Genomic DNA, 23,357 nt, shown 5'->3' with positions numbered 1-23,357 from the left:
AATGTGATTCTTAGCCCCCTCAATAACACTACTATCAGCACCTTGCAAGGGAAAAGTAGATTGAGAAGACTGATGACAGCCACTTTTCTTGGATTTTCTTGAGTTACAATGGCTAAAGAAGTCATAATCTAAGAACCAATCCAATGGTGATGTGCGCCTCTGTTGGTATCTAGGTTGTTCCCCAGAGCAAATGACTGATCTCATCTATTATCAGGGCTTTCTTGCCACGTGGGACCTATCAGAATTTATGCTCTGTTAGTGTCACCATATAAAATCCAGGCTATATACCATATTTCAACGAGGCTTACACCAGTAGGAACCTGTAGAATAATTGGTAATTATTTAAACAATCAGAATAAGCACAGAAATATGGCCTAGGGAGTGTGCAGGAGGATAGAATAAGCCATGAATCATTTTCTTCAAATGAATCAAACTGGTGAAAACTGGATTATTGATGACTTTCAGCGTCCCATGCATAGCCTTCAACTGCTTTTCCCACCCCATTTTTCTAAATCTTTGGTTTTGTAGCAGTCATCCAGAGGCTACAGATGTCTTAATGAAGTCAAGTCACAATGACATAACCAATTTCCATTGACTGGGCTGCCATTATATAGGAGCTTGCTCTAATTTTTGAGCATCTATAAGGTCACTGTGGGTCAAATCATGTCACCATCCTGGGCAGGATGATCTCCTGCTAATATAAGTGGCTGTCAGTGTTGTTCCCCTAATCCCCACCTTGTAAAAGGTCTCCTATCCCTTTAGATTAGCAAGAACAACTTGATGACTTTCCTCAGATTTTAGTAAGAAAACCCTTAAAGGTAAAAATATGACTTTAGTTAACCTTGCAGACTTACCTTAGCTTTCCCCAAACTTTTGGAACCTGTAAAGGTGGTATAAAAGCTGCTTTTTCCAGGACAAAAATTATATATTTCATTATAAGCTTCAGAAAAGAATCCTAAGTCAATAAGGACATCGATCTTTAAACAAAAGAAAAGAAAAAAATGAGACTTTGGAACTGCTCACATTAAGCTACAATAATGAGAAGAAATGGGGTCAAATATCTCTGAACTCAGGATTACGCTGATTAACATTGGTAATCTCAGATAAAATAAAATATATATTATATCTGTGGAACAAGACAAAGAAAAGGACAAATGGGAGAAGAATACAGTGAGACAGAAAGGCTAATCAATGACCAATAGACAAAATTTGATGTCCTGAAAAAGTAACTAGAGTTGGAATCAAAAGATCAGAATTTGAATTCTAATTCTGCCACTTATTAATGACATAAAATATGACAACTCACTTAAAATCTCCAGGTTTCAGTTCCTATGTCTGACCCAAAAAAGATAATAATGTAAGTCTTCTGTTCACCATGGATTTCTGGGAGGACCAAATGATGCATATTGAGGAAAATCATGCAAAGGAGGTCTTATCATCATTACTGTCAATACATATGTGTAATCCAGAAAGGTTTACTTTCCATAATATCAATGGGGTACTTCTCTCTTCCTATTCTGGCTTCTACTCAACTAGGCTTGTCAATACTCAAAACTGCAATTGATACTTTTTTGTAACCTAAGAACTCAAGCAAGGGGGTATTTCATAGAGTACTTGCATGATAAATGACTGAGGACGAGGAGGAGAAAGTTAATCCAGAAGAAGACAAATGATCAAGTATAGAAAACTTAGCTACTTTGATCAAGACAATTCCAAAGGATCCATGATGAACAAAGCTTTCCACCTCCAGTCAGAGAACCCATGAACTCCCAGTGCATACTGAAGCATATTGTTTTTAACTTTGTTTCTTGGAGCTTTTTTGAGTGCATGTTTTCTTTTGTGGCAAGACTAATATGGAAATGAGTTTGGCATGATTTCACAAGTATGATCTGTATCGTACGGTTGACCTTCTTACAGGGTGAAAGAGAAAGAGAATTTGGAATTCAAAACTTAAAATTTAGTATTAAAAAATTTTAATGTATTTGGAAATACTCAATGAAATAAATAAAAATAATTTTTAAAAAAGAATCATCTAAAAATTTGATTATTGTAGAAAATTCTAAACTTACTAAAATCAAGAAAATACATGTTCAGTACTAATACATTGTTGGTAGAGTTGTGAACTGATTCAACCATTCCAGAGAACTGATTCAACCATTCCAGAGAGCAATTTGGAACTATGTCCAAAGGGCTATCAAACTGTGTGCATACTCTTTGATCCATCAGTGTCTCTACTGGGCCTGTATTCCAGAGATATCATAAAAAGGGGAAAAGGACCCACATGTGCAAAAATGTTTGTAGCACCCTTTTTGTAGTGGCAAGAAACTGAAAACTGAGTGGATGCCCATCAGTTGGGGACAGGCTGAATAAGTTATGGTATATGAATGTTATGGAATATTATTGTTCTATAAGAAACAATCAGCAGGATGATTTCAGAAAGGCCTGGAGAGACTTATATGAACTGATGATAAGTGAAATGAGCAGAACCAAGAGAACATTGTACACGGCAACAATAAGATTATACAATGATCAATTCTGATGGACATGGCTCTTTTCAAAAATAAGATGATTCAGACCATATCCAATGGTCTTGTGATAGAGAAAGCCATCTGCATTCAGAGAGAGGACTGTGGGGGATTTTTGTTGTTGTTGTTTACATTTTCTTTTCTTTCTCTTTTTTTTTTCCTTTTTTGATCTGATCTGACTTTTCTTGTGCAGGATGATAATGGTGGAAATATGTTTAAAAGAATTGCACATGTTTAATATATTGGATTTCTTGCCATCTAGAGAAGGGGCTGGGGGGAAGGGAGGAAAAAAGGGAGAAAAAAATCTGGAACACAAAGTTTTGCAAGGGTGAATGTTGAAAATTATCTATGCATATGTTATGAAAATAAAATGACTTAAAATGAAATATATGTGTATGTGTGTGTGTGTCCAGGACTAAACTATTCAAACATGGTGCCTTGATTCCTTGCTTTATTTGAATTACATAGATACATAAAACATGATATTATCTAGTTCTTTTCAGTTGACAATATAGCATTGAGGACTAATTACTGGAATTTGAACTGAGAAAATATGGATCGATATCTCAAAATATTTATTCTCTCTGTGACTCAGAGTGAATCATATAACTTTTTTAGCCTGTTTTATCATTTGTTAAAATGTTAAAAGTTAATATCTGTTATGATAACAAAACTTACTTAACGAAGTTGTTGTAGGGATTCAATGAAATGATGTATGATGCATTTAAATGGCATAAACATCTAGAATCAGAAATCCAGATTTGGATTCAAATCCAGGCTCATCCATTTCCTAGCTGTGTGATTTTTGGCTACTCATTTAACTTTTGTTTACCTCGCTTTGCTCATCTGTAAAATGGGGACAATAACAGCACCTACCTTCCCAGTTTGATATGAAGATAAAATAGAATATTTGTAAAGGGCTTTGCAGAGAATTTAGACTTAGGAAGTCCAGAGATTTGCTTTTTCTAAACAAAACTAAGTCATTATTAAAGCTTCCCCACAAATTTCAATGGTACCATAAAGTCCTATGTAAAAATGCTATTATCATGTTGTTTTTATTATTGTTGTTTAGTAGTTTTCAGTTGACTTTGGGACCTCATTAGGGGTTTTCTTGGCAAAGAGAGTCAAGAGGTTTGCCATTTCCTCCTACAGAAATTTTTCAGATGAGGAAAGTGAGGCAAACAAGATTAAGGAACTTGCCTAGGGTCATACTGCTTAATAAGTATCTGAGACCACATTTGAATTTAGGTCTTTCTGATTTCAGGATCGGCACTCTATTCCTGTTATTATGTAAAGAGATTCATAAAACCTAGGGAGCTATATAAATGTGCCTAGTTATATTTTCCTATATAATAGTTGAAATAATTTGAAATTTAATTTTAGTTCTTTTCAAATTACATACCAAGGAGTATTAAAAATTTTTGTGCTTTTGTTGTTACATTTTAAGTTCCACGCTCTTTCCCTCCCTTTTTCTCTCTCTACCCTACACTAGAAACGGCCTCTAGTAGACAACATATATAAATATATAAAACACTGTGCATACTTCTATTTATCAGTTGTGCCTCTAGAGCTGAATAGCAACTTTCTTTATAGTTGATTTGAATATTTGTAATACTTAGAATAGCTTATTTTTTTTCAAACAATTTCACCATTACTGTACACAATGATCTCTTGATTCTGCTCATTTCCGTATTTTTACACGCAAATCTTTTCATATTTTTCTAAAATCCAACAGCTCATCATTTCTTATAGCACAATAGTATTCCATCATGATCATATATCACAACGTGCTTAGTCATTTCCTAACTGATGAGCATCTCCTCAATTTAAGTTCTTTGCCACAATAAAGAGAACTGTTATAAATATTTCAGATCATATATGTTCTTTTCGTTTTAACTTGACACCTTGAAAAATAAACCTATTAATGGTATTTTGCGGTCAAACGGCATAGTTTTAGAATTCTTTAGACACAATTCCAGATTGCTCCACCATATAGTTGGATTAATTTGGAGTGTTAAAATTAAATTGATTTAAGACCACAAGCTACCATGACCAATAAATTTATCACTGAAAAATAAATAACATGTAATCTACTTAAATGTCCTAAAAGCCAATATCTGTTACCTTAAGAAGCTTTATATCCATGCATTTACATACATCTTGGCAAACTTCTGAGACAAAATATTGGTATAATGAAAGGAGCGGTAGAATCTATGTAAACGAGGGAAAAAATATATTTCAGATAGACAATTCACAGATATCTGAGATCTAATTTTTCATTTAAGGAAAATATTAATATTGAAATAATAATTCAGTTAATATTGAAATTTAATTTCAATTAAAATTGAAATAATAGAAATCTGTCTTCTCTCTTTGATAATTATAATGTCTGTCATTTCTGAAATGGTTTAGCACATACTGGGGAACCTTATCAAGACTGTAGGAAGGTATGGCAGTCATTCCAAAGAGCCCACACTAAACAAAATAGGTTTCCTTTTAGATGGCTAAAATACAACATAATTCAGGGCCTTCGTCTCTGAGGAAGGGAAAAGAAAAAGCAAAGAGATTTGCTTTTTCTAAATAAAATTAAGTCATTATTTAAACTTTACCATCCATTTCAATATTACCTCTGATTTAAAGGGCACAGAAAATGAGATAAATGAAAATGAGAATTTAAATTCTTAAAGGTCTTGAAGTATCAAGTTTGGCATCTGAACAACAAGGTCCCGACCTTTGAGCTCTGAGGAACACAGGGAAGAAATTTGAGGCTGGTCCTGCCAGAGTCAAATGTTAAGATACCAGCATCTTTTTTCTTTGATTCTGCCTCAAAATCACATCTCCAAGGGAAGGTGTGATGTCTGAATGTCAGCCTCCTTTGGGCACTGGTTCCACAGCCTGTGTCTTACCCAAAGTATGAAATGTGCACATTAGATCCATCTCTGATCTTTCCCTGCCTGTTAGTTCTGGGGCTGCTTAACCCAGTAAGAAAATCATGTAGCTTTTTTTATTTCTTCTTCCTCAGGACACTTAAAAAATTTGTCATGGGGGCAACCACATAGAGACCCTGAAGTCAGGCAGATTTGAATTGAAATGCAGCCTCTGACACTTACTCACAGTTTGCTGCTAGCTAAATCACTTAATCCAGATTATCTCCCACAAAAAAAAAAAGTCACAGCAAGACAGTAAGGAACAGTAGAAAGAAAACTGGATTTGGGTTCAAATTCTGTGTCTCTTATTACCTGTGTAATCCTGAGCAAGCTACCTAGAATATCTGAGTATCATTGCCCTCATTTATGAGCTGAAGGGGATAAATTAAATCAACAGTCCTGTGAGGTAGGGTCTCTTTATTGTCCCCATTTTTACAGGTGAAGAAACTGAGGTAGAATGGAATGAAATGATTTGCCCAGGATCAGAGAGCTATTAAGTGCTTAAGGTGGGATTTGAACCCACTAGAAGGCAGGGGAGTAGTCAAAAGTGAAGAGCTAGGAGAAAGTGGGCATGAAAGCTAAAAGGGATTCTTTTAAATCTGTGATCCCATGATTTGGCTTCATGGATCTTTGCCAATAGCCAACTCTCTGCTGCTGACAGCAACTGCTTTTTTTTTTTTTTTTTCATTTTTAAAGAAACTAAAAACTCCCTTTAGATGATCAGGAATTTAGCTGGAGTCTAAAGTAATTCAAATCTTGAAACAATTGTGGACAATGGCTCCACTTCTCCATGGTAACCATCAGGAAGAAATAAAAATGTCCTTTTTTTCCCGCAAGACCCATTTTGAGGCAGGCTTCTCAACTTCTCTGAGAAAACCATCAGCTTTTCTTTTGAAATGAATAAAATGTCTTCAAAATGAATATGCCCTGATAACCAAAAGGAGTTTAGTTTAAAAAAAATGCAACCAAGGAAGATGCATGTCTGGAAATAAGCAAAGAAATCTAGATGGATACAAATAGTGGAGCAAAAAATAAAATTGTTGTTAATAATAATGAGGATGACGATGATGAAGAAGAGAAAAATTACTTTCTGCTAAAAGCTCCCAGTGCAGCAAACAAGAAAATTTCTGTTATTTTTCTATTTTTATATCAGAAATGACTTAGCCATTCAATGTGTTACTATTAACTTCTCCCAAGGTTTGTAACTGTCATTATATCACTAGTACCCAGGATTGAAAATTGAAAAGGGGCCTGAGTCAAAAGTCACCAGGGAACCCACTGTAGAATCAGCAATAATAGTTAACAGTTAAAGACCTTTAAAGTTTGCAGAACTCTTTACAAATAGTTTTCTTTTGATTTGATCCTCCCAACCATCCTGGCAGGATCTCTTATTGTTCTCACTTTTACAGATGAGGAAACTGAGATAGACTGGAATGAAGTGATTTGCCCAGGATCAGAGAGCTATTAAGTGCTTAAGGTGGGATTTGAACCCACTAGAAGGCAAGAGAGTAGTCAAAGTGAAGATCTAGGAGAAAGTGGACATGAAAGTTAGAGCAATAAAAAAGAAGAGGAAAGATGAAATAAAGAAAAGCTGAAAACAATGAGTGAGCTGGACAGCAAGGATTATTAATAGGCTACTATAGGTTCATTATGGGATGCAGTAAAGGAGGAAATTGGACCAACATGAGCTAATTCTGCAGAATAAGAAAGCCCCTCTGGGTTGCCCACTCTCAACTGCAGTTTGAGATGCATAACATACCTTGAGAGAACCAAATACCTGGATCTTTAATCTGAAACTTAGAAATACTTGGGGAAAAAAAAAGAAATACTTGAAACACCAATTATTTGGAAGCTTTAATCTCTTTCCCTCCCCATCCACCCAAAACCAGATGAGCTGTGACTTTGCCATAGGCCTCTCTGGAACACGAATAAATGTTCTCATTATGTTTCACAGTCAGCAATCTCTATCCCACTTGGGTGCCCCTTGGGTGGTGGAACAGCCAAGTGATGCAAATGATGAAACTCCACGCTCAGCCCCCCCACCAAGTCCTCGTAAGGCTGAATGGTCCAGTGATGGGAAGGAATAAAAAGGGTTTTGTGGGCACCCGATCTGATGCTGCCTTAATCACTGAAGGACTCACATTAGGAGTTAGGAAAACCTGATAAAACCAAGCTGACACTGACTTACTTTGTATTCAGTAGGAATATAGGAGGTAACCTCATGAAAAGATATTAATAACCTTAAATATAAACTAACGTAAAAGCCCACATGGGATTCCCATTTCAGAGTCCTCAAAGGCCTCATGAATGAAACTAATCAAAGGGAATTTCAATAAGGTTATAGGAGAGATGGATAAATGAGAAGAAGCCAACTTGCTATAACATATCATCGTCGTAAAATCTTACACTTACGATAAGGTTCTGGTTAACAGAATGGAGCTCATAACTGAGATAAATTAGACTGCTGAGGACCATGTTCACATTTACTCTGTGATGGTCGCAAAAAAGATCCAGGCCCGGAGTGAGCTGGCTAATTTCATACTGGGCATACTCATGGTCATACTTGGGATATATTAGAGAGGTTTTAAGCAGACCCTGGAAAGAAAAAAAGAAAAATGAAACAGCTATGAATTTGTATCAGTAAAACCAGAGTAAAAATAATGTGAGACACATTTCTTTTTTTTCTTTGTTTTCTTTCTCTCCTTCTCTCTTTCCTCCTTCCTTCCTTCCTTCCTTCCTTTACTCCCTTTTTCCCTCTTCGTTCCCTTTCTTTCTTCCTTCTTTCTTTCTTTTCTTCTTTCCTTCCTTCCTTCCTTCCTTCTTTTCCTTTTTTCCTTCCTTTCCTTCCTTCCTTTCCTTCCTTCTGTTCCTTCCTTCTTTCCTTCCTTCTCTCCTTCCCTTCTTCCTTCCTTCCTTCTTTCTTTTCTTTCTTTCTTGTAAGATGGTTTTCTGATGAGAGCCTGCACTCTCAGTAAGGGTCATGTAGTCCTGGAGTTCTAAGGAATAATTGGTGCCATGCCATCATTTACATGGGCAAAAAGACACTTAGGTCTTGAAAAAGCATTGTGATCAACACCCCCTTTCTCATGGGGCAGAAAGGAGGCCTCCACTACAGTGAAAATCTCTGATAAAGATTTCACACATTTTGGGGACTCCAGGATATTTTTTAAAGTTTGTTTTTTAAAAGTCAGGGCTGGGGCAGCTAAATGGCACAGTGGATAGAGTGCTGGCCCTGAAGTCAGGAGGACCTGAGTTCAAATGTGACCTCAGATATTTAACACGTCCTAATTATGTGACCCTGGACAAGTCACTTAATCCCAATTGCCTCAGCAAGAGAAAAAAAAAGTCAAGGCTGTGTTGTTTGGGCTTAAGTAAAGAACAGCAAAGTTCAAATGTAGTCTCAGGCCCTTAACAACTATATAAGTGTGGGCCAATCATTTCATTATCTCTCAATCTGTTTATTCATCTATAAAATGGGGACAACAGCATCTCCTTTGCAGGATGATCATGAGAATCAAATTAAATAACTATGTAAGCCTCTGGAGGAATCTTCCCTAAGCCTTAGGGTGTTATACGAATTTTAGCTGTAATTATTAATACTATTATTATCAAAGTATAGGTCTAGTAAATATATATGTATATATGCAATGTATATATAGATGTATATGCATATATGTATTATCATACATATTTACATATACACATATATATATATAAATATGTGTGTATATGAGCAGCTAGCTGGTACAGTGCATAGTGTGTTGGTCCTAAAATCAGGAAGACTCAACTTTCTGAGTTCAAATCTGGCCTCAGATAATTTATCAGTTGTATAAATCTGGGCAAGTCACTTTTCTCATCTATAAAATGAGCTGGAGAAGGAAATGGCAAACCATTAGAGTATCTTTGCCAAGAAAACCCTAAATGGGGTCACAAAGAGTTGGATACAAATGGAAACAATATATATAATAGATATGTATGTGTATATATGTTATGTGTATATTAATGCATGTATATTCTTTCTGCTGAATTGTATGAAATACAATTCTTTTAACAGGTGCTTCAGAAGAGAAGTCAAAATATATTTTAATGACCAATCAGAAAACGATAAGCTTGTGTCCTATTTGGTGTCAAATTGCTACTTAAAGATTTTATTTCATGAACTTGTGTTTTTTTTAATTAATTTTATTTTATTTTTAGAGAGGCAGTTGGCTTAAGTGACTTGCCTAGACACACAGCTAGTAAGTATTAAGTATCTGAGGTCAAATTTGAACTTGGGTCCTCCTGACTTTAGCATCAGTGTGCTATCCATTGTGCCATCTAATTGCTCTTGAACATGTTTTTTTAATGACCCAATCATCATGATTTTAGTTAGCAATTCTCATTTTTATTATTTTATCATATATCATTATGTATGAATTATTAAATTAATTTTTATTAATAGATTTATTTTTGCTGTTTTTGAGACGGTTGAGATTTTCCTGGCAAAGATATTGGGATGTTTTTGTCATTCTTTTTTTTTGGCTTATTTTATAGATGATTTTACAGGGTTAAGTAGCTTGTTCAAGGTCATGGAGCTAGTAAGTATCTAAGGCCATATTTGAATTTGGAAAGATGTCTTCCTGATTCCAAGTTCACTATTTTATCTACTAGGAATACCAATAACTTTATATTCACATTTGATTTAAAGTAAGATATCCAATTTTGTTATTTGTCTAAAAGAAGTAATTTCATATCCAAGATCAAACTCTCTGTGCTTGAAAAAGAAGGAAGGTAAAAGAAAAAAAAGCATGAGAAGAGCAGCTCAAGCAAGGAAGAGTCCAGGCAAGTTTTTCCATTCTCAACACACCCTCTATCTCTCCTTCTCTTTCCCCTTTGAAGCATTTGTAGGAGAATTTTATACTCTAGAAGCTGAACAATCTGGCCTTGTGCTCCGAAATGCTTTCCCCTGAGAGCTGCCTTTTTAAGCCTTCATAGAATCAGCCACTTCTGATACATCAAGCAAATAGGTCTCCATCCTTCAAAATAAACTAAGCAGCTAGTAGTTTGCCCATGGCTACATCTCTAGGTGAAAAAACAAAACAAAACAAAAACAAAAACCGAACTATTTTTGTTTCTAATTCAGATAAAAAGCCTTTTTATCAGCAAAATCAAGAAATCAAAAACTTAAGAGGAGCAAAGGATTCCACACATGGAAGATTCAACTGGTTTCTTCGTTGTTACTGAGGAGGTTTATTTGGAGATGAAGATGACTTAGTCCCATGGCTACAACGTTAGGGTGCAGTCAAGAATGACATTTTGAAATAATTCTTATCAGGACCAGAAAAATGGAAAAGGGAGCTGTCAGAAAACTACATGGATGCCCAACTCTTCCAAAGTCTCTTCTAACACTGAGTCTATCAAGCAGCTCCAACCAATGGTACAACCTGTATACAGTTCCCGGGGCTCCCTGAACAAAGTCCACTCCCCTAATTGGCAGAGAACCCCATTTTCCTTATACCCTTATATAGATTTCCCAAAATCTGAAAATTTTGCAACAGCCTTTCCTCCCCTCGATTGTCAGAGGATTTTAACCTATTCTTTCAAATCCTACTTCCCAACTTAATGTACAGTAATTTAAAATGACAACCTGTTTCCTATTATTTTATGCCTTTGAGGGGGATTATCACTTTAACCTTAGTTCTGGTTTCTCAAGAGAAAATAGGAAAAAAAATTTCCCTATTCTTTTTAATTTTTTTTTCTTTTTTATTATAAACTTAAAAATGATCAGACACAAATATTTCAATAGACAAAAGTGTTTTTTCATACTGATGGAAATTCTGAGCAGAAGGATCCATCAGCAGAATAAATACAGACTCACATCAGTTATTCTTCCATATAGTGGTTTCAATATATTGTGGGTCAGCATAAGAAATTAAATGAGAAATTTGGGGGAAGTTTTGCAGAACCCACAGACTACATGTGAAGGGCAGTGGATGATGTAGAACCTACGCCCAAGTACTTTTTTTTTTTGTTTTGTTTTGTTTTTTTTTTTTTTTCCAGCATTTAATTGTTTTTATTTAAGCTTTTTCCAAATGTGAGGAATAATCTATGGAATCATTTTTTTGGGGGAAGGTAGTATTGCACATACATATACATATATGTACACACACACACAAATAAACACACATATTTATAATACACATATACCTGCATACACACACATATAATATAACATATACACAGTATATAATCTTCAATATAACACATGTGTGCACATACATGTGCATTTACATATATACATATATACATACAAAATGTATATACATATTTTCTTTTTTTTTTTAATTTTTTATTTAATAATTACATTATATTGACACTCGTTTCTGTTCCGATTTTTTTCCCCCTCCCTCCCTCCACCCCCTCCCCTAGATGGCAAGCAGCCCTTTATATGTTGGATATGTTGCAGTATATCCTAGATACAATATATGTTTGCAGAACCGAACAGTTCTCTTGTTGCGTAGGGAGAATTGGATTCAGAAGGTATAAATAATCCGGGAAGAAAAACAAAAATGCAGATAGTTTACATTCGTTTCCCAGTGTTCTTTCTTTGGGTGTAGCTGCTTTTGTCCGTCATTTATCAATTGAAACTCAGGTCTCTTTGTCAGAGAAATCCACTTCCATCAAAATATGTCCTCATACAATATCGTTGTCGAAGTGTATAATGATCTCCTGGTTCTGCTCATTTCACTTAGCATCAGTTCATGTAAGTCTCGCCAGTCCTCTCTGTATTCATCCTGCTGGTCATTTCTTACAGAACAATAATATTCCATAACATTCATATACCACAATTTACCCAGCCATTCTCCAATTGATGGGCATCCATTCATTTTCCAGTTTCTAGCCACTACAAACAGGGCTGCTACAAACATTTTGGCACATACAGGTCCCTTTCCCTTCTTTAGTATTTCTTTGGGATATAAGCCCAATAGAAACACTGCTGGATCAAAGGGTATGCACAATTTGATAATTTTTTGGGCACAATTCCAGATTGCTCTCCAGAATGGTTGGATTCGTTCACAACTCCACCAACAATGCATTAGTGTCCCAGTTTTCCCGCATCCCCTCCAACATTCATCATTATTTTTTCCTGTCATCTTAGCCAATCTGACAGGTGTGTAGTGGTATCTCAGAGTTGTCTTAATTTGCATTTCTCTGATCAATAATGATTTGGAACACTCTTTCATATGAGTGGTAATAGTTTCAATTTCATCCTCTGAAAATTGTCTGTTCATATCCTTTGACCATTTATCAATTGGAGAATGGCTTGATTTCTTATAAATTTGAGTCAGTTCTCTATATATTTTGGAAATGAGGCCTTTATCAGAACCTTTAACTGTGAAAATGTTTTCCCAGTTTGTTGCTTCCCTTCTAATCTTGTTTGCATTAGTTTTATTTGTACAAAAGCTTTTTAATTTGATGTAATCGAAATTTTCTATTCTGTGATCAGTAATGGTCTCTAGTTCATCTTTGGTCACAAATTTCTTTCTCCTCCACAAGTCTGAGAGATAAACTATTCTATGTTCCTCTAATTTATTTATAGTCTCGTTCTTTATGCCTAGGTCATAGACCCATTTTGATCTTATCTTGGTATATGGTGTTAAGTGTGGGTCCATGCCTAATTTCTGCCATACTAATTTCCAATTATCCCAGCAGTTTTTATCAAATAATGAATTCTTTTCCCAGAAGTTAGGGGCTTTGGGTTTGTCAAACACTAGATTGCTATAATTGACTATTCTGTCTTGTGAGCCTAGCCTTTTCCACTGATCCACTAATCTATTTCTTAGCCAATACCAAATGGTTTTGGTGACTGCTGCTTTATAATATAATTTTAGATCAGGTACAGCTAGGCCATCTTCATTTGATTTTTTTTTTCATTAATTCCCTTGAGATTCTCGACTTTTTATTGTTCCATATGAATTTTGTTGTTATTTTTTCTAGATCAATAAAATATTTTCTTGGAAGTCTGATTGGTATAGCACTAAATAAATAGATTAGTTTAGGGAGTATTGTCATCTTTATTATGTTCGCTCGGCCGATCCAAGAGCACTTAATATTTTTCCAATTATTTAAGTCTGACTTTATTTGTGTGGAGACTTTTTTATAATTTTGCTCATATAATTCCTGACTTTCCTTTGGTAGATAGATTCCCAAATATTTTATGGTATCAACAGTTATTCTGAATGGAATTTCTCTTTGTATCTCTTGCTGTTGGGTTTTGTTGGTGATGTATAAAAATGCTGAGGATTTATGGGGATTTATTTTGTAGCCAGCTACTTTGCTAAAATTATGAATTATTTCCAATAGCTTTTTGGTAGAATCTCTGGGGTTCTCTAGGTATACCATCATATCATCTGCAAAGAGTGATAGTTTGGTTTCCTCATTGCCTACTCTAATTCCTTTTATATCTTTCTCGACTCTTATTGCCGAGGCTAGTGTTTCTAATACGATATTAAATAATAATGGTGATAGTGGACAACCTTGCTTCACTCCAGATCTTACTGGGAAAGGTTCCAGTTTTTCCCCATTGCATATGATGCTTACTGATGGTTTTAAATATATGCTCCTGACTATTTTAAGGAAAAGTCCATTTATTCCTATGCTCTCAAGTGTTTTTATTAGGAATGGATGTTGGATTTTATCAAATGCTTTTTCTGCATCTATTGAGATGATCATGTGGTTTTTGTTTGTTTGGTTATTGATATAGTCAATTATGCTAATAGTTTTCCTAATATTGAACCAGCCCTGCATTCCTGGTATAAATCCTACTTGGTCATAGTGTATTATCCTGGTGACAATTTTCTGTAATCTTTTTGCTAATATTTTATTTAAGATTTTAGCATCAATATTCATTAGGGAGATTGGTCTATAATTTTCTTTCTCTGTTTTCAGCCTACCTGGTTTAGGTATCAGTACCATATCTGTGTCATAAAAGGAGTTTGGTAGGACTCCTTCAATCCCTATTTTTTCAAATAGTTTATATAACATTGGAGTTAATTGTTCTTTAAATGTTTGGTAGAATTCACATGTAAATCCATCTGGTCCTGGGGATTTTTTCTTAGGGAGTTGATTGATAGTTTGTTCTATTTCTTTTTCTGAGATGGGACTGTTTAGGATATTTACTTCTTCCTCTGTTAGTTTGGGCAAACTGTATTTTTGGAGGTATTTTTCTATTTCATTTGAGTTGTCGAATTTATTGGCATAAAGTTGGGCAAAGTAACTCCTAATTATTGCTCTAATTTCCTCTTCGTTAGTGGTGAGTTCTCCCTTTTCATTTTTAAGACTAACAATTTGATTTTCCTCTTTCCTTTTTTTAATCAGATTTACTAAGGGTTTGTCTATTTTGTTGGTTTTTTCATAGAACCAACTCTTAGTTTTATTAATCAATTCAATAGTTTTTTTACTTTCAATTTTATTGATCTCACCTTTTACTTTTAGAATTTCAAGTTTAGTGTTTGACTGGGGGTTTTTAATTTGTTCCTTTTCTAGCATTTTTAATTGCAAACCCAATTCATTGACCTTCTCTTTCTCTATTTTATACAAATAGGCCTCTAGAGATATGAAATTTCCCCTTATTACCGCTTTGGCTGCATCCCATACATTTTGGTATGATGTCTCATTATTATCGTTTTCTTGGGTGAAGTTATTAATTATGTCTATGATTTGCTGTTTCACCCAATCATTCTTTAGTATGAGATTATTTAGTTTCCAATTATTTTTTGGTCTACTTCCCCCTGCTTTTTTGTTGAATGTAATTTTCATTGCATCGTGGTCTGAAAAGGATGCATTTACTATTTCTGCCTTACTACATTTGAGTTTGAGGTTTTTATGTCCTAATATATGGTCAATTTTTGTATAGGTTCCATGAACTGCTGAAAAGAAAGTGTATTCCTTTCTGTCTCCATTACATTTTCTCCAGAGATCTATCATATCTAACTTTTCTAGTATTCTATTTACCTCTTTGACTTCTTTCTTATTTATTTTTTGGTTTGATTTATCTAATTCTGAGAGTGCAAGGTTAAGATCTCCCACTATTATAGTTTTACTGTCTATTTCTTCTTGCAGCTCTCTTAGTTTCTCTTTTAAGAATTTAGATGCTACCCCACTTGGTGCATATATGTTTAATATAGATAGTGCTTCATTATCCATGCTACCCTTTAGCAAGATATAGTGCCCTTCCTTATCTCTTTTAATTAGGTCAATTTTTGCTTTAGCTTGATCTGAGATCAGGATGGCTACCCCTGCTTTTTTGACTTCACCTGAAGCATAGTAGATTTTGCTCCAACCTTTTACCTTTAACCTGTATGTATCTCCCCGCTTCAGGTGTGTTTCCTGTAAACAACATATTGTAGGATTCTGGCTTTTAATCCATTCTGCTAACCGCTTCCTCTTTATGGGGGAGTTTACCCCGTTCACGTTTATGGTTAGAATGACCAATTCTGTGTTACTTGCCATCTTGTTAACCCCGGTTTATGCTTTCCTCCCTTCTTTCCCCTTTCCCCCCTTCCAAGTATTAAGCTTGTGAGCACCCCTTGCTTCTCACAGCCCTCCCTTTTTAGTGTCCCTCCCCCCGCCTTAGAGTTCCTCCCCCTATCTTACCCCTTTCCCTCCCAGTTCCCGTATTCCCTTCCACTTAGCTTATTCCTTCCCTTTCCACTTTTCCCTTCTCACTTTTCAATGAGATGGGAGAAGTTTCACCATAGATTGAATATGTCTTAAGATTTTTCACTTACAGCCAATTCTGAAGGCAGTAAGATACCCACTATATTCATCCCCCTCCATTCTTTCTCTCAGATATAATAGGTTTCCTTCGCCTCTTCATGAGATGTACTACCCCCACTTTACCCTTTTTCTGGTACAATGTCCTTTCCACATCAATTTCTAGAACAAGGTATACATGTATTCTTTATACATCTATATAGTCAAAATATAGTTCCCAAGATTAATCTTTACCTTTTTAGATTTCTCTTGAGTTCTATATTTGTAGATCAAACTTTTTGTTAAGTTCTGGTTTTTTCATCAGAAATAGATGAAATTCGCTTACTTCGTTGAATGTCCATCTTCTTCCCTGGAAAAAGATGCTCATTCTCGCTGGGTAAGTTATTTTTGGTTGCATACCAAGTTCCTTAGCCTTTCGGAATATCATATTCCAGGCCCTTCGATCTTTTAATGTGGATGCTGCCAGATCCTGGGTGATCCTTATTGTGGCTCCTTGATACTTGAATTGGGTTTTTCTAGCCGCTTGCAATATTTTTTCTTTCATCTGAGGGTTCTGGCATTTGGCCACTATATTCCTTGGTGTTTTGATTTTAGGATCCCTTTCAGTGGGTGATCGATGAATCCTTTCAATGTTTATTTTTTCCTCTGTTCCTATGACTTCTGGGCAGTTCTCTTTGATAATTTCCTGGAAGACGGTGTCCAGGCTCTTTTTTTCATCATGTTTTTCTGGGAGTCCAATGATTCTCAGATTGTCTCTCCTGGATCTGTTTTCCAGGTCTGTTGTCTTCCCCAGAAGGTATTTCACATTTTTCTCCATTGTTTGATTTTTTTGGATTTGCTTGACTGATTCTTCTTGTCTCCTCGAGTCATTCAATTCCAATTGTTCAATTCTGATTTTCAGTGAAGTATTCTCTTCACTCACTTTTTTAAAATCTTTCTCTAATTGTCCAATTGAGTTCTTTTGTTCTGTGGAATTTTTTTCCATTTCGCCAATTTTGTTTTTTAGAGAGCTGTTTTCTGTTTCCAGTTCACTAATCCTATTTTTCAAGGATTTTACTTCTTTATCCACTCTCTCTTTAACTTTCTCCAGGCTCTTTTGCCAAGCCTCCCTCTCCTTTTCCCAAGCTTCTCTCTCCTTTTGCCAAGCCTCACTCTGCTTTTCCCATTTTTCTTCTAGCTCCCTTGTGAGAGCCTTTTTAATCACTTCTATGAGGTTCATCTGTGCTGAGGAACAGACGATCTCCTCCTTTGGGGATTCACCTGGGGACTGCCTGTTTTTAGTCTCCTCAGGATTTAGAGTCTGCTCTCTATCTGTATAGAAGCTGTCAAGGGTTAAAGTCCTCTTCAGCTTCTTGCTCATTCTGTCTAATAATCAGAGACAAACTACCAAAGAAAAACAGAAAAAACTGGAGTCTTTCTTTGGGGGGGGGGGGGGCTGGGTGTGTTATCGAGCTTCCTCTACAGACTGCAGGGGGCAGCAGTGAGGCACTAGCAGGACTGTGCTGCGCCTGCGCTCTGAGATCCCAAAGCGTGCTGAGTCACTGAGGGGGGGGAAGGGGGGGGCGGCCAGGTCCTGAGAGACTCCAGCTGTTTGCGGTTGTGTTCTTCAGCCCCGGTGTTTTTAGCTTCTCTGCTGGGCTGCTGACTTGCTGCCGGAGGAAAGTATCCAAACCTGTAGCGAAGCTCTCCCCGCAGAGACGGCTGCGATCACTCCCCACCCCCTCTCCAGTCTGCTCCCGTGCTCTCACTGCCGCTGCCCGCCGCCTGCGCCCGATCTAAAATCACCCCAGCCCTCCAGTAAAGACAGACCTTTCTTGGCGGATCTCAAGGATGGCTTCTCTTGGTAACTATTTGTGGGTTTTTTTCAGTCAAGCATTGATTCAGAGGCTTGTAATGAAGTGGATAGTGAGAGAAAGCGCGGAGCTTATGCAACTGTGAGCCTCCTCTCCGCCATCTTAACCGGAAGTCCCCTACGCCCAAGTACTTAATCCAAAATTTAAAATAAGGTACTGTAAACGCCCCATAAAAGAAAAAAAGGAAAATTCAGACTTTTTCTCTGGTATGAAGGAGGAGGGCCAAAATTTTTTGCATGTATTTTCCAGATCACAAGGCATCAAAGACCTAACCCCACTATATGGAAGGGACAACTGTCCTTCTAATTGCCAGCTTCCTCCCTCCTTTTACCCATAAATTGGAGGCAACTGGATGTGTTAAGCAATTAATTAGTCATGTTATTATGCAAAATCATAATTACCTTAAAAAAAAAGGAAGCAAAAATGCAGCATTCTGTCCTCTCATTCACGTTTGATATCAAAATGTATCTGAAAAAAATGCAATACAGAGAAATTATTTGATTGACAAACAATTTTTCAAAAATATTGAAAAGGCTGTCTAATTACAGAAAACATATAAATGGCGTGGTAGGTAAGAGTGCTTGATCTGAGATCAGGTAGATTCATTTTCCTGAGTTCAAATCCAGTCTCATACCCTAAGCAGGATGACTCTGGGCAAATCATTTCACCTTGTTTGCCTCATTTGTTTCCTCATGTAAAATGAGTTGGAGAAGGAAATGGTAAATCATTCCAAAATTTCTGCCATGAAATTGATCCCAAAATTGGGTCATGAAAGGCTGGTCATATCTGAACCCATTCAATAACAACAAATATTAATAGATTTGTCAAATATACCGAGTATTTCACCAAGTCTCTGACAGATAAAACTGATCTTATTGAAGAATAAATTACCACACTCTGTTTATTCCCAAAAAACTTCCAAAGTAGGATTATTTGCTCTTCTTTGATGGAGTTTTCTTTCCTTACCTATTTTGATACTGGGGAGATGAAAGAAAAGAGCATTTATTAAGCGCCTGCTATGTGCCAGATATTACACTAAGTCCTTTTTTTTATTTTACAAATAACATCTCATTAAATCCTCATAATAATCCTGGAAGGGGTGGCTTTTGGTGTTCAGTCATTTTCTGTCATGTCTGACTGAACTTTTAATTCTACTTAGGGGGCAAAAGGGAGCCAGTGAAGAATTTTGAGCAGAGGAGTAATGCGATGTATATATAACATTTATACATAAGAATATTTTTCTGCCAGTGGAATGCAGGAAAGATTAGAAGGGGATGGAGAAGGGGAGGAACAGGATGAAAGTAGGATAGTCAAGACAGGCAGTAATGAGTTTCTGCACCCAAGTAGTAATAGTGAGAATTGAGAAACAGGATTAGTCTGAGGCGGGAAAGGGAGGGAAAGAGACAGAAGGGGAAGGGATGGGAGGGGAGACAGAGAGAGACACACAGACATAGACAGAAACACACAGTGGGGAGGGAGAGAAAGACAGAGACAGACAGACAGACAAACAGAAACACAGGGGAGAAACAGAGACAGAGACAGACAGACAGAGATACTGCAGAAGTAAGGATGAGAAAAAGAAGAACACATTTAGGGGGAAAGCTCCATTTTGGACTCTCCCACAGAAAAGCCTACTAGGGGATGAAAAATGACCCTTCAGAGCACTGATGATTTGGGAGCCATCTGCAAAGAAGAATAAAAGCCATGGGAGTGAAAATTATTTCCCAGGCATTGAATACAGAGAGATGGGAAAGGATGGCCAAAGATGTAACAGTGGAAAAATTCACCCTAATAATTAAGGAAAAGGATGAGGAACTAGGGAAGAAGAAATGTTAGGAAGGGAAGAGGAGTGGAAAAATGGAAAGAATAGCATTTATTGAGTACTTACAGAGATGGAAGAGACAACTTAGGGAAGTATAACCAAGAGAGTGAGATAATTCTGAAGCCAAATGGAAAGAGAGTATTCAAGAGAAGGGGATGGTCAGCTGCTCTAAGACGAAGCAAGATGAGAAGCAGGGGAAAAAATCAAGAGTTAGGAAATAGAATGCCACTGAAGACCTTGAAGAGAAAGGTATTAATAGACTGGTGTGTGAATAACCCACTTTGCAGAAGGCTGAGGTGTAGACAGTAGGTGGTAATGTAGAGAGAAACATGGCCTATGAATGCATGCTGTTAGAACTAGATTTTTTGTTTTATTTTTTAAGCTTTTTATTTTCAAAGCATATGCATGTCTAATTTTTCCACACTGACCCTTGCAAAACTTTGTCTTCCAAATATTTCTCCCCCTTTCCCCTACCCTCTACCCTAGATGGCTAGTAATCCAATATGTGTTTAATATGTTAATATATATGTTAAATCCAATATATGCATACATATGTATACAATTACCTTGCTGCACAAGAAAAAAATCACATCAAACAGGAAAAAATGAGAAAGAAAATAAAAAGAAAGCAAACAACAACAACAAAAAAAAAAAAGAGTGAAAATGCTGTGTTGTGGTCCACACTCAGTTCCCACAGTCCTCTCTCTGGCTGTGGATGACTCTCTCCATCACAGGATCATTGGAACTGGCCTCAATCATCTCATTCGAACTAGATTTTCAACAGTGTGGCCAGTTTTCCTCCAGTCCTAAAATGAACGGGTGGAGCCCCGAGAAGCTGGGGGAAGCTGGCTTATTGCTGGAGCTGACTCTCTGCCCTTGTCTGCCTTCCTGACCCTTTCTCTTGCCTGCCTCCGAGCAGCCAATTTGGGTGCATCATAGCCCAAGTCCACACTACAGCACGGGTACCCCGTGGAGGAATGCACTCCTCCTCTTGGTCTCTTCCACATAACTTGTGCAAGTCCTTTTATTAGAAGAGGAAAAAATAAATAATCCAAATCAGGCTCCCAATAAATTAGACCTCGGCAAATTATACTGCATTTTTAATCTGATTCTTTTACAAACAATAATTCATGAATCTTCTGAATACATAAAAGTGCCACTTATTATAGATGAGTAAACAGACTCTGGGGGTGATAGAAGACCAAGGGAAAAATCTGATTTGCTCTTCCATAAATTTTCTTCTTATTTTCTCTCTGAGCTCAGGATATTATGGGTCTATGACACTACCTCACCCTTAGGTCAAGGAGGCAGCCTTCTTTCATCTTCTGTTCCTCCAAAAAGCTAAAACTATATAAAAAGATGAAGGGAAATTCTGTGGCAGAGGCTCCTATCACTACACTGGTGAGGAGCCTCAGGGAACATCCAATTCCACCTCTCTTTTTACCGATGAAGAAAACAAGACCCCGAGAGGTCACAGGGCTCACAGAATTAGAGCTGAAAAGGGTCTCGGTGAGGCTGTATATCCAAGGATATATAGGTAGAAGTGGTAAAGCCAGAATCTCCAATCATACAGGTCCATTGATTTTGAACTGGAAGGGACCACAAAATCCATTTCACAGATGAGGAAACTGAGATACATGGGATAAAATTTCCTTAATGTTAAACAGGTATTAAGTATCTGAGGCAGGAATGGAACTCAGATCCCATTTTTATTCAAACAATTGTTTGGCTTAACTTCCTTAAAATTAAACAGGTAATAAGTATCAGAGGCAGGACTGGAACACAGATCCCATTTTTATTCATACCACTGTTTGGTGTTGAGTTATGTTTTTTTTTAAACAACCAAATTAAAGTCAATGTTTATGAAACATCCACTGTTTAGACATCAGTTAAGTACATTATGATCATAGAAAAATAGAATCAATCTTTTCTGCTTTTAAAACTAAAAACAGAATCATTCCATCTCAAGCCCCCCAAAATTATTACACTGTTTGAACATCCTCAATTTTGCCAAACAAAATAACAACACATCTCATACTGAAGCACCTGCTATCATCCCATGCCTTCAGTGGGATTATCCAGTTTATAATATTCCTGACTTTTCACTATTTTCTTTTTATCTATCCCAAATTCTAATAGCTTGTTTTCTGCAAGTGAATACTTGAAAAAATAATAATATAGGCAAATAACATTTATGTAATACCTCAAGGTTTACAAAGTATTTTACAAACATAACCTCATTTCATCCTCACAACTGCCCCGAGAATCAGGGGATCTTACTATCCCCATATTACAGATGGGGAAGATGAGCAGATTCGCCCAGAGCCACCCAGCTATTAAGTATCCGAGGACAAATGTGAGCCCTTCCTGATTCCAGACCCAGTGCTCTATCCACAAAGTTCACTTATGTCTAAAGTTCAGATTTCTCGTCATGTTCTCTTTCTCTCAAATGATCAAAATAAATGATTACACAGATCCTCAGGGAGACCAAATGTTTACATGAAAGAATGATGCTTCAAGAAGATATCTATATTTAAGAAAACAACAAGAAATTGAGTCATCCAACAGATGTTCATCTGTTGGATGTTTTTTTTTAATGGAAAATGGAAAAAGGGTTTGATTCTTCTCACTTACTGTGCCATTTTTGCTGCTATAATCCCTCCCAGCAAGCATCCCCAAACACCAGCTTTCAACAGAAATTCCTCACTGTAACCGATGAAGTTTGCATCCATGACCATATCAAGAGGGGTTTTGGGGGGGTTGGCCAACTTTTTCCATGTATGGAGAACATCTGGTTTTTTGAGGATGGCATCAAGGGCTTGGCTCCAGCATTTATAAGCTGCCCTGAATACAAAAAAAAATTTTTAATACACCACTTTCCTATACATAGGGATTCAGCATTGTTTCTGTTATCATCACAAATTTATTTCTAATTAAGAAAACAAGCTCTTTTCAACAATGAGGTGATTCAGGTCTATTCCAATAGACTTGTGATGGAGAGAATCATCTGCAAGAGTGAATGTTGAAAATTATCTTTGCATATATTTTGAAAATAAAAAGTTATTAAGAAAATAAACATATTTGAACTGATTCAGATAACATTTTGTTAATACTTACTTTTAAGTATTGTACTTTTAAGTACAATTTATATTTATAATGTACAATCAAAATCTTTAGGAGTATTTGGATAAAAGAATGGCTCCATTCTCATTGGGAAAAGAGAAAATCAGATGAACAATCAGTCACTCAAGAGGCAATTTTTAAGTGCCTCCCATACCCCAACACCATCACTGGGATACAGTCTGTCCAAAGGAAGACACTCACAAAATGCAATATAGCAGCAAAGATAATAGACTAAATCAACAGGAAGTGGCTCTTTTCAACAATGAGGTGATTTAACACAATTCCAATAGACTTATGATGGAAAGAGCCATCTTGCAATCAGATAGAGAACTATGGAGACTGAATGCAAATC

The 23,357-nt window shown here is 36.4% G+C and overlaps 1 protein-coding gene across 1 annotated transcript in view; it reads right to left on the bottom strand.

Annotated features, from left to right (window-relative positions):
• The window catches only part of CFAP54 (cilia and flagella associated protein 54), a 340,765-nt gene that overhangs the window by 138,088 nt on the left and 179,320 nt on the right, over positions 1-23,357 (bottom strand). The window contains exons 43-47 of the mRNA XM_052001234.1: positions 22,517-22,726; positions 18,462-18,528; positions 7,865-8,047; positions 4,650-4,736; positions 855-977 (exon numbers count right to left, since the gene is read on the bottom strand). Of these exons, the coding sequence (XP_051857194.1) occupies positions 855-977; positions 4,650-4,736; positions 7,865-8,047; positions 18,462-18,528; positions 22,517-22,726 (670 nt within the window). The remainder of the gene's footprint in view (positions 1-854; positions 978-4,649; positions 4,737-7,864; positions 8,048-18,461; positions 18,529-22,516; positions 22,727-23,357) is intronic.

This window comes from Antechinus flavipes, chromosome 5 (assembly GCF_016432865.1).
Source record: "Antechinus flavipes isolate AdamAnt ecotype Samford, QLD, Australia chromosome 5, AdamAnt_v2, whole genome shotgun sequence".
Classification (NCBI taxonomy): Eukaryota; Metazoa; Chordata; class Mammalia; order Dasyuromorphia; family Dasyuridae; genus Antechinus; species Antechinus flavipes.
Note: the sequence above shows the minus strand (reverse complement) of the source record. Positions and strands in the feature narration are given on the sequence as shown.